The sequence below is a fragment of the Pygocentrus nattereri genome, chromosome 8 (genome assembly GCF_015220715.1).
Source record: "Pygocentrus nattereri isolate fPygNat1 chromosome 8, fPygNat1.pri, whole genome shotgun sequence".
Lineage (NCBI taxonomy): Eukaryota > Metazoa > Chordata > Actinopteri > Characiformes > Serrasalmidae > Pygocentrus > Pygocentrus nattereri.
In genome coordinates, this window is record NC_051218.1 from 38,233,998 (window position 1) to 38,245,329 (window position 11,332).

General features: G+C 39.3%; 1 protein-coding gene across 1 annotated transcript in view; it reads left to right on the top strand.

Annotated features, from left to right (window-relative positions):
- rxfp1 (relaxin family peptide receptor 1) overlaps window positions 1-4,844 on the top strand; it is a 121,151-nt gene extending 116,307 nt beyond the window's left edge. The window contains exons 17-18 of the mRNA XM_017692034.2: window positions 2,884-3,102; window positions 3,586-4,844. Of these exons, the coding sequence (XP_017547523.1) occupies window positions 2,884-3,102; window positions 3,586-3,896 (530 nt within the window). The 3' untranslated portion in view covers window positions 3,897-4,844. The remainder of the gene's footprint in view (window positions 1-2,883; window positions 3,103-3,585) is intronic.
- Window positions 4,845-11,332: the final 6,488 nt, after the last annotated feature.

Consider the following 11,332-nt stretch of genomic DNA (forward strand, 5'->3'; position numbering starts at 1 on the left):
GGCTTAGTTCACACAGCAGGACTAATCAGATTTGTCTCTACATCGCAAGTTACAAGAGACCAAATCTGATTTGAATGGTCAGGATCTTTGCTTGGATGTCTTTAGTCTGTCGCATTGTGTACTCAGCAGTATAATGACATTATGAATGGATGACAGGAATTTGGGGGTGGGTTTTAGAGGGGGCATACCCCTTGAGTGGTTTTCCCCAGATACTCTGCAATAGAAACAATCTCAACATTTCATTTAATTTCATATAATTTAATTCACCCTAATCATCTGCATAGGTGTCTTAAGTGAACACAATGTCAGCAGAATTATTATTGGCTTGGGAATTGATAGCCAAAAGTCAATATTAGCAAATAAAAGCTGATTTTATCATCATTTTACATGTTTTTTTCATGTTCAGAATTGTGGACTTGAAGTAGGACGATGCATATTAGCTTATTTTTCATATAAATACTTTGATTGCCACTATTCTTCTTTTACCATAAAATGTAATGGAATGTTTAGTGACATGGTCATTTCTATTGGATTGAAATTGAAACGATGGGGTTATTTTGACACCATTAAAAATTACATTACCTCAGCTACCCATGTAAAACGAACCTCATCCAAATAGTACTTAAGACCTTTTTCACTTTTTCCAGTTTTATTTTGAAAGTTTCTTTTTTGATCACACTCCCAAAATGTTTCCCCGGTCTGGGAAAAGTCTAAAAGATCTTTTAAGAAAAGATGTTGGTGAGCACTCAGCTTGTTTGGTGTGATAGAGGTCAAATTGAGAGTTGGAAAGGCAGCCAGAAAGGAACTACAAGAGACCACTCTTAACTGATAGCATCCAATAATCTATGCAGTGGCCACTAGAAGGGGTTCCAGTGCTGTCGCACAGTTCAATTCAATGCTGGAGTAAAACTGCTTTTAAAGGACTGCAGGATATGACTTCAGGTATCCATCAAGTTAACCTTGAATCTGTGGACACACTGCTGTGGCATAAATAAGCTGTGCTTCTTGAAGGATTGTCATTTTTTCCTGGAAAATCACAGGCACATAAATATACACTGCTCAAAAAAATAAAGGGAACACTTTAACAACACAATATAACTCCAAGTAAATCAAACTTCTGTGAAATCAAACTGTCCACTTAGGAAGCAACACTGATTGAGAATCAATTTCACTGCTGTTGTGCAAATGGAACAGACAACAGGTGGAAATTATTGGCAATTAGCAAGACCCACTCAGTAAAGGAGTGGTTCTGCAGGTGGGGACCACAGACCACTTCTCAGTACCTTTCTGCTTTCTGGCTGATGTTTTGGACACTTTTGAATGTTGGTGGTGCTTTCACATTCGTGGTAGCATGAGACGGACTCTACAACCCACACAAGTGGCTCAGGTAGTGCAGCTCATCCAGGATGGCACATCAATGCGAGCTGTGGCAAGAAGGTTTGCTGTGTCTGTCAGCATAGTGTCCAGAGGCTGGAGGCGCTACCAGGAGACAGGCCAGTACAACAGGAGACGTGGAGGAGGCCGTAGGAGGGCAACAACCCAGCAGCATTTAAATGACCAAGGCTACTATCAAGCTAATCATAACACTATGTTTGCATGCACTCTAAGTTCTTAGTTAATCTAAGAAACTGGAATCTAAGAAACTTTGCAATTCAGTCCATATACTATGAGAGACAATATGAGAAAAAAAATCCAGGAAGTCACATTGTCTGATTTTTAAAGAATTTATTTGTAAATTATGGTGGAAAATAATTATTTGGTCAATAACAAAAGTTCAACTCAATACTTTGTACACAACCTTTGTTGGCAATGACAGAGATCAAACGTTTCCTGCTAGTCTTCACCAGGTTTGCACACACTGTAGCTGGTATTTTGGCCCATTTCTTCCTGCAGATCTCCTCTAGAGCAGTGATGTTTTGGGGCTGTTGCTGGGCAACATGGACGGATCAGTCATCCTGTCCCCTTTGCAGAAAAACAGCTCCAAAGCATGATGTTTCCAACCCCATTCTTCACAGTAGGTATCGATGCAACTCAAACAGGTGCCATCAATACAGGTAATAAGTGGAAGACAGAAGAGCTTCTTAAAGAAGAAGTTACAGGTCTGTGAGAGCCAGAAAGCTTGCTTGTTTGTGGGTGACCAAATAATTATTTTCCACCATAATTTATAAATAAATTCTTTAAAAATCCTACAATGTGACTTCCTGGATTTTTTTTCTCATTTTGTCTCTCATAGTTGAAGTGAACCTATGATGAAAATTACAGACCTCTCTCATCTTTCTAAGTAGGAGAACTTGCACAATCAGTGGCTGACTAAATACTTTTTTGCCCCACTGTATAGTCCCATTCACCACACCACCATAGTCTGACTATAAAAAGTGAATTGACTCCATTATAAGTACCTAAAGCACTATCTATGCATGGATTTGAATATCATTTAAAGAGCTCCACGGAATCCTGTAGAAATCCTGCTTTACAATAACAAAAAGTTGATGTAGCAAATTATTAACAATACTTATTGCCAACATTGTGTTTGGTTGTTGGCCAAATAACTAGAATATGGAATAATGTGAATGACAGGTCAGAGTTACTGAAGAGAAAAACAGGTGGTCAGTACTGCACCAGAAGGGGCTCACAAGAGTCTATAGTATATAATATATATAGTGCACATGGTACACACACACACACACACACACACACATATATATATATATATATATATATATATATATATACATACATACATACATACATATATATATGATGATCATATCTTTGTTAGTCTAGCACTCTTGGACTAACATTGATTAGTATGCATACAAACATACATATTGTAATAACTGTCCATTTGCATTGTTATTCAAATGATGTCTTCTTTCTGTGTAGGCCTGAACCTGGTGGCGTTCCTCATCATTGTGTTGTCCTATGGGAGCATGTTTTATAACATCCAGAGGACAGGGACCCAGACGACCAAATACAGCAACCACATAAAGAAAGAACTGACTATAGCCAAACGCTTCTTCTCCATTGTCATCACAGATTCACTTTGCTGGATTCCCATTTTCATCCTCAAGATCTTATCACTTATGGAGGTGGAAATCCCAGGTAAGCACTTCCTCAGCGGCTTTCATGTGTTCAGGGACACCTGGTTCTGTGAGGTCATGTATCCTCCATGGTCTTTTAGCTTTTGTTCTGAGGGCTGTGTCAGCTGAAAATGCTGAAGGTAAAAGGCTGCATTTGCTAAAGTAGTCTGGTCTGTTTTAAAATGACACCAGCATTTGGGACATTTCATAAAAAATAAAAAATGAATCATCTTTGTATCTTCATTCTTTTCTGCTTGGGCACAATTGGACAAATTGTCATATGTCCTCTGCATCCTCTTATTTTCAATCCTTATCTTCCAGAACATTTTATAGAATTGCTTAGCCATAAATGTTTACTCATTATCTGAATAAAATGATGTTCCCAAAAAAATCAGAGAGCACAATGCCGTTACCAAATTGCCTGTTGAAGAACTACTTACAGCGCAAATGTATTATTCATGGCCTTGATTGAAAAAGCAACTTTATCTGTCTTATATGTGTTCAGGAACCATCAGCTCATGGGTGGTCATCTTCATCCTGCCCATAAACAGCGCTCTAAACCCTATCCTCTACACGCTGACCACACGGCCCTTCAAGGAGACCCTAATGCAGGTGTGGTCGAACTACAGACAGCGAAGGCCACTGCTCAGCAATCACCCGGCCCACCTGCCTTCTTTCACCTGGCAGGAGATGTGGCCCCTTCAGGAGACCAGCCAGAACCTGACCTCACCCGAATACCTGGCACACCCTTCTGAAATGTCCTGCACATCTGGGACGTCCCACCTTCTGCCTGCCGAGGAAATGAACAGGACATGATGCTTTATGGAGAGATCCTGCCGACTACGCCACCTCATGGCCCGTTCATACAATGCAGACTCCTTTGTATGGTTATATGCATGACCAGGCTCAATTCGAGGGTGTCAGAGTGAGGAACAAGTGTTTTGTACTGAATTTGTTTTGTTGGTAAGCCTGTGAAAAGGCTTGGTCAGTTTGTTTACACTTAGACTACCGTAATGATGGCAGGTGATCAGAAACTAGTGTTGGATGATGAACTCAGAAATGGCTGTTCGTCCTTATTCTTTGGAATCTTGTTAGTTGTAGTGGCTTGCATGTCTTTTGTCCATGAGAGTCATGAGTGATTGTTGGGTGGTCAAAATCTGCAAAGATGTTTTGTGTTCTTCTCAGTGGCGTAACCAGAATTATATGAGCCCCAGCACGAAAGGTTCCCTAACTCTATTAAAAAACGACTCACCTAAGTTGATGCTCTCAAGGTATTGCACTACATTGGATACAGCATTGGATTACCATTAAAATCAACATTAAACTAAATGTTTGACGACCTATTTGGATAAATAATCATATTTAGCCCATTCTGATGCCACAATCTAATTGGTTGAGAAGTGTTCTTATTTATGACAACAGCTTGTTTTTTTTTCACAATAATTCTGAGTACCTTTTGCTAAGTAGCACCTCACATTTGGGGGTCCTTAGATGACACCTTTTCAAACATGAGACCACGTTTTTGTGCTTAAAAAACTAGACACACCTCTTAAGGGGCAAGTTAATGTATTGGGCTAAGTAAAACATGAGAAGTTGGCACACTTAATTATTGATACATACTTTAAAAAGATGGTTGTTCAAGGGTTCTTTAGTGAGAAAATGGTTCTACATAAAACCATGAACACCCAAAGAGCCATTTGTATGATTAGAGAATGCATTGTATACAGATATACATAGAAACTTTTTGAAAAGGGTTCCATATAGCACCAAACAGGGTTCTTCTATTGTTACAAGCTTGGCATCATAACCATAGCAGAATCCTCTTTGGAACTACATGGAACCCCTTTCAAAAAGTTTCATTGCAACAGACAAAGAACCATTTAAGCATGCAAATCTTTCTTTGAGTGTTCATGGTTCTATATAAAACTATCTTTACTAAAGAACTCTTTTTTAAGAGCATAGAGCAGGCCATACAAGCTTTTATTGTTTTTTGGGGTTTTTTTTGTAGATGATGTATAGCACTCTTCCATGGCATTCAGAGTAAAAGTCAATGGCTTTTCAACTTAAAAGTGAGGTGAAAAAAGCAAAGTGTGCTGGCTTTGAATGCTTTCTAGTCATTACACCTGTTGCTCAGCAGACAATAATGAAAAGAAGCACACCTTAGAGAGTTTGGAAGGGCATATATACAAGCTTTATGCTAATCATTACTTCATTAGCCATACAGAAAACAGATCCATTAGATACATTTTATAAAACATATTTGATCTGCAGCCCGTTTGGTCAGATGCGGAGTGTGAGAGCCAACCTACATTAAACTCTGAGCCATCTTTGCCTCTAACTAAACAAACTGGAATTAGCCGGAAGAAACAGCATACAGCTCAGAGAACAAGATGATGTTTTACAGACTGATTGACTGAGTGAACAAAACTGCATTCAGGTTAAACTGGCAAATTTTAAAAACGCTGAGCTTAACCTGATATTTTGACAGTGTTCTGGCTGAGTCTATAGATCAAAATCGGAGCTCCTTTGCTTTACTTTTTTCCTTATTTTGTGAAGTGAACAAAAGCAAAAGAACACTCAGCATCATTTGTTATCACAAGGGTGTTTCTCTCATTCTTTTTCTTTTGATTTCTGTCAGCTCAAAACTACTGAGATACAAATGTGTAGCATACAACTGCTGCTCTGTGAATAAATATAAATGGGTTTTTATACACTCACAGATAAACTATTCATGTCAAACACACCTTATAGTTGTTAAGGTAGTACAGTTTGAGTCTGTCAGCACATGACATTCCATTTTGTAATGTGGCATTCTAGTTTATATACATCAGCTGTTTCAGAACATGGGCAGATATTTGTGATATGTAAGCTGGTGTGTTTACATTTCTTTATACTAGAGTCTACTTGCTCTAAAAGAGGTAGATACATCATCCCCAAGTTATGTTTACAATTGCTTTTAATTTGTATGTCAATAGGCTGCTTAATCATATGAAACGAAACAGATTGGATAAAGTAGCTTCTTATAGAACCTCATTCATCCATGTGTATATAAACTCTTCTCAGTTGATAGTGCTGTTTCATGCACCATATATTTGAATGGCTCTATGAAAACCAGCAGTCCTCAGAGTTAGGGTCACACAATGCTGCGTTACAGATAGACACTGCTCTTATTACACACTATTCAATATTCAGTAGATGGTTACCTGAATACTTGGCAGGGGACAGAAAATCCACATCCATGAAGAAGGGGCATCGCACTGGTCACAGATCAAAGGAAGGATGGTTATTTAAACCAGCAAGAAAAATACAGAGTGAGTGTTTAGCTGTATGTGTATGTATATCGTCATAGTCGGAATACCTTGTATCTCGTTTTTTAAATAAAATGAATTCATTCATTTATTGATTTATTCAGCTCCATTTGAAAAAGTCCTTTACATTTCTTGACCATTTCTTGATGAATGGACAAAGTAGAAATTTTAAAAACACAAGTCTTTCATACCGCCGTCATAAGTGAAATAGTAACTTTATAAGAGAAGGAAAGACCCAATAACACTGAATCCATGGTTTCTTGCTCTTGTGCGAAATATAGGGGGTCCTGGGGGTCTGGCACCCTGCTAATTAACTTTTTGGACCCCCTTAATGGCTCATTTCTGGGGGATCTCTGAAAATAAGCTTATATAATATTATAATCTTATGCTGTGTGTTAGGGACAAATAGATGCTCAAATCCAAATTCAAGGAAAGGTCATTGTTTTTCCGCTTTACCCAGCGCTAGTCTGCCTCAGGGTTCTATAGAGAACTATCTACAGCAATCTGTAATCTGTAATCTGAAGAATGCTTTCACAATGCAAAGAACCCTTTAAACCTACAAAGGTTCTATATAGAACCATTTTCTTTAAAAGAACCCCAGAAGAGCCATCTTTTTTTAATGTGTAGGCCTATGTCATTTGTCATTAAGGCCTTTTGTAGATCCCTTTGCATGATTAAAGGGTTCTTTGCATCATGAAAGGGATCTTCAGAATGCAGATTGCAGAGTGCTTTAAATGGTTTTATATAGAACCTTTTTGAAAAGGGTTTGGTGCTATGTAGAATGAAATATGGTTCTGCTATTGTTATGATGTCAAGTCTATAACTTTAGAAAACCTCTTTTTGGTGCTATATAGAACACATTCTCCATCAATCTGAAGAACAATTTCACCATGCAAGGAACCCTTTAATCATGCAAAGGGTTCTAGATAATTGGACATATGCCCTTCATGACCACTGACATAGGCCTACACACTTAAAAAAAAAGATCAAGGATTCATGGGTTCTTTAGTAAATGTAAAGTTTAGTAAAAGTTCTTTAGTAATGGTTCAATAGAGAACCATGAACATTCTAAGAACCATTTGCATGATTAAACAATTCTTTGGATTGTAAAAGAGGTCTTGAGTTTGTTGAGTGCTCTAGATGGTTGCATATAGAACCTTCTTGAAAAGGGTGCCATATAGCAGCAAAAAGCGTTCCTCTATTGTTACAGACTCAGCATCTTAATAATAGCAGAAACCTTTTTGGTGCTCTATGGAACCCTTTAATCCTGCAAAGTGTTCTTTGAGTGTCAAAGTGACATCAAAGTTGGCGAATGCAACCTTTATGACAAATCATGTTTATTATTAATGTTAATGTACACACCTAAAGATGGTTCTATATAAAGCATTTTTTTTACTAAAGCACCCTTGAAGAACCATCTTTAGGTGTGTACATTAACATTAATAATAAGCATCATTTGTCATAAGGTTGCATTTGCCAACTTTGATGTCAAGTTGTCATCACATCTGTATCAGGTGACCTAATGTGACAACAGCGCTGATCACAGTGACATAATGCTGGTAATTTGACTTTCCAAGTCAGGTTGTTTGAACAAATGTGTTATTGGTTAATCCTTGTGTGGTTTTCATGTCTGTGAGGTCCATTTTCAATGTTTACCAAAAGAAAATGCAATTTGTTATTATTATATTATTATTATTAACCTCAGATTCCTTAGTCTTTGCTCATTTTCTGTGAAGAACGTATAAAATAACGCTTTGTCAGTGTCCTCACACTGTAAACACCCCCCACCTATTTATATTACACGTGTTGGGGTGAACCCATGGGGAATAAAAGTGTGGAGGTGCCGTGTCCCATCACTCTGTACTCCTCCTACATTGCCTGCTGTGTGTGTGTTTGTATTTGTGTGTGTGTGTGTGTGTGTGAGGGTGGACAGCATGGACAGGCTGCTGACTGGCTACAGCTGCTAAAGGAGAACCCTATGCTTGCCAATTATGATATTTTAAACATCTGTTTTTTTACATAACCTGTTACAGCTTTGTTGATTTTAAAAACCAATAATGTGGTGCGTCCACCAGAACATGGAGTAACAAAACATCAACACCACACAAGGGTTAAGACTGTACAAGATTTAAGCTGGAACATCTGCATTGTCACAGCTGAGTTACAAGGTTTTCTCATGACAGCAACTACGTGTATGTGTGTGTTTGAGTGTGCACCCACACGTATAATGTTGTGCTCAGTTCATACAATGTAAAAGCAGACACATCACTGTGATTTTCACTGAGATTCCGACTTGGTGGTGTTATTCTCTTCATGTCGAATGTGCTTTCATCTCTGTACTTTGTAATAGTCATGAGTAAGAGGTCAAAAAGCTGAGCTTTAAAAGCGATGGCTGCTGAATTGTATAAGTAATTAAGGCAGAGGTGGTCTCTTCTCCATGAGTGGAGAGACTCTTTGGGACAAAGCGCTTTTAATGTTGGCTAACTCTGCTCTGACGGAGCAAGGCATTTTCGTCTGGAAATGTGGCTCTTGTGTAAGTGTCATGGTATAATTATTGATTAAAAACCATTAGTGCCACTCACCCAGACCTCGTCTGTTTCGCCAGGAAGAGCGTAATTCATATATGTGACATTTTAAACATATTGTGTTTCACTGCTGTCAAGGACTAGACAGGAAATTCTCATGCGTTCTCATCATGTGTCTCTTGAAAGAAAAAAAAACTAAACTGAAACTCACCATTCACTGATGTTACCTTTGATTTTCCAAATGCAAAAATAAATGTACATTGAGAAAAACCTTTGTTAATATGCTCCTTGATTCCTATTTTTGCTTTTTTATAGACAACATAGACCAGCCTGCCTGAAACTATACCGGCACTAGACCAGCATAAACCAGCTTATAAACAGAATAGCTCCGGTCCTAAACCCTGACTGGCTGAGCCGTGTTCGAAGCTGTTGCAAAATCCATGATATACCCACACCTATGACCGCTTAACAACAACTGAATTATGTAATACTAAAGCCAAATAGTGCATTGTTTATGGAGTATGGATGTGTTTGAGGCTAAATTACTATTTCTAAGCAATATTTTGCACAGCTGGGCTGCAGGATCCAGTATTTAAACACCTGTGTAGTGCACTATGTCGGTAACAGGGAGCCATTTGACATTCAGGCCCCAGCAGAAGAAGGGGGTGCCGCTGGATTGGTGTTAAATAAGACTCACGGTGGTAATTTGTTGACCAAAAAGTAATTATAAAGTGAACGTTTTTGCATTAAACTGTGCTGTGTTATCATAAGTTCATTGGTATACGACAAAAAGTAAAAAAATAAAAAATAAAAATAAATAAAATAACGCAATATACAGTGATAGGCCGATTATTACAAATAATAACTTAAATTATTTCCATTAAAATTGTGGTTTTCATGGATACACGTGGCAAGGAAGACTGAAGGTCAGACCTGGTAGGCCCAAGCTGGAAATGACTGTCAGAGACCCCTGTTCATAATGATTTTAACTTCTACCTCTGGAAGAGCTTTTCTCATGTTCTGGAGGAGGTAAGGGACATGAAGTCTGAATGGACCCTGGTGAAGACCTCCATTGTGGAAGCTGCCAGTTGTAGCTGTGGCCAAAAGCTTGTGGGTGCCAGTCAGGGTGGTAACCCAAGAACCCTCTGGTGGACACTGATGGTGTTGATGAGTCCATCAAGCTGAACAAAGAGGCCTTTAGGGACTGGATGTCCCAAAGGACTCCCGACTCAGCAGATAGGTACTGACAGCAAAAAAGGTGGCAGCGACAGTGGTGGCAGAAGCAAAATAGAGGGGGTGGGAGTTTGGGAATGAGATTGTGAATACAAGTGGCAGAAATTAGCTTTCTTCACAGGATAGCGGGCTACACTCTACTTGATAGGGTAAGGAGCTCGGTCATCCAGGAGGAGCTCAGAGTAGAGCTGCTACTCCTCTGCATTGAAAAAAGCCAGCCGAGGTGGTTCGGGCATCTGACCTGGATGCTCCCTGGACGCCTCCTGATGGGCCTACCAGGACAAGACCCTGGACTAAGCGGTTAACGCTGATGATGATTATGTTTTTGTTGGCTGTCGTTTTATAAAAGCAATGAGCCACCTGAGTCTGTGTGTTCCTGTGATTTTATCACAGCGACAGGTGTTTTAAGAACACCCCATGATAAAATCACAGTAACGCACGGCCACTCATGACTTCTTGCTTTAGTAAACCAGCATGGAATGCATGGTGGTCTGTCCTGTTTTTTTGTTTTATTCAGCTGGATTCCCAAGTTAGGCTTTATGACTAAAACTATTTCAAAACAACCCAACCCAAAAAATCCACCCCTGGAGCTGTGTGGTTGTTGAAAAGCCACCCCCACCCTTGAGATACATGATCAGAAAATATTTGAACTCAACAGTAAAAAAAAAAAACATCCCTTCCTTCAGCGAAGGCACTTTACTTATTTCCCATTTACGAAGCCAGGGCTGAGTACAAACAACAGACTTTTTCCAGCGCGCACACAAAACGGACAGTTAGTGGACTGTGACCTACTCAGAGGTGGAAAATCAAACAAAAAAAAGAGGTGGAAAATCCAGGTCCAGAAAGTAAAACTCCTTCCCAGGATTTTGTTCCAACAGCCTGGCTTCTCTAGTTAGATCAAACCACGAGCAGAGATGTCCGGGCAGTTGGAACAAAATCCTGGGAAGGATTTTTACTTTCTGGACCTGAATTTCTCACCTCTGGACCTACTGCAACTTTAATGGAGTCATTTTGGACCGTTTCTATTGCCCCATTCATTATGGAACTCCATAGACTGTATACAAGAGGATACACGGCTGTGTGTGTGTGTGTGTGTGTGTGTGTGTGGTCTATGGCAGAGCCTGTAGCGGACACCACAACAGGTACTTCCGCTAATCGTCTTTCCGGCAGGTGGCAGTAAAGCGCC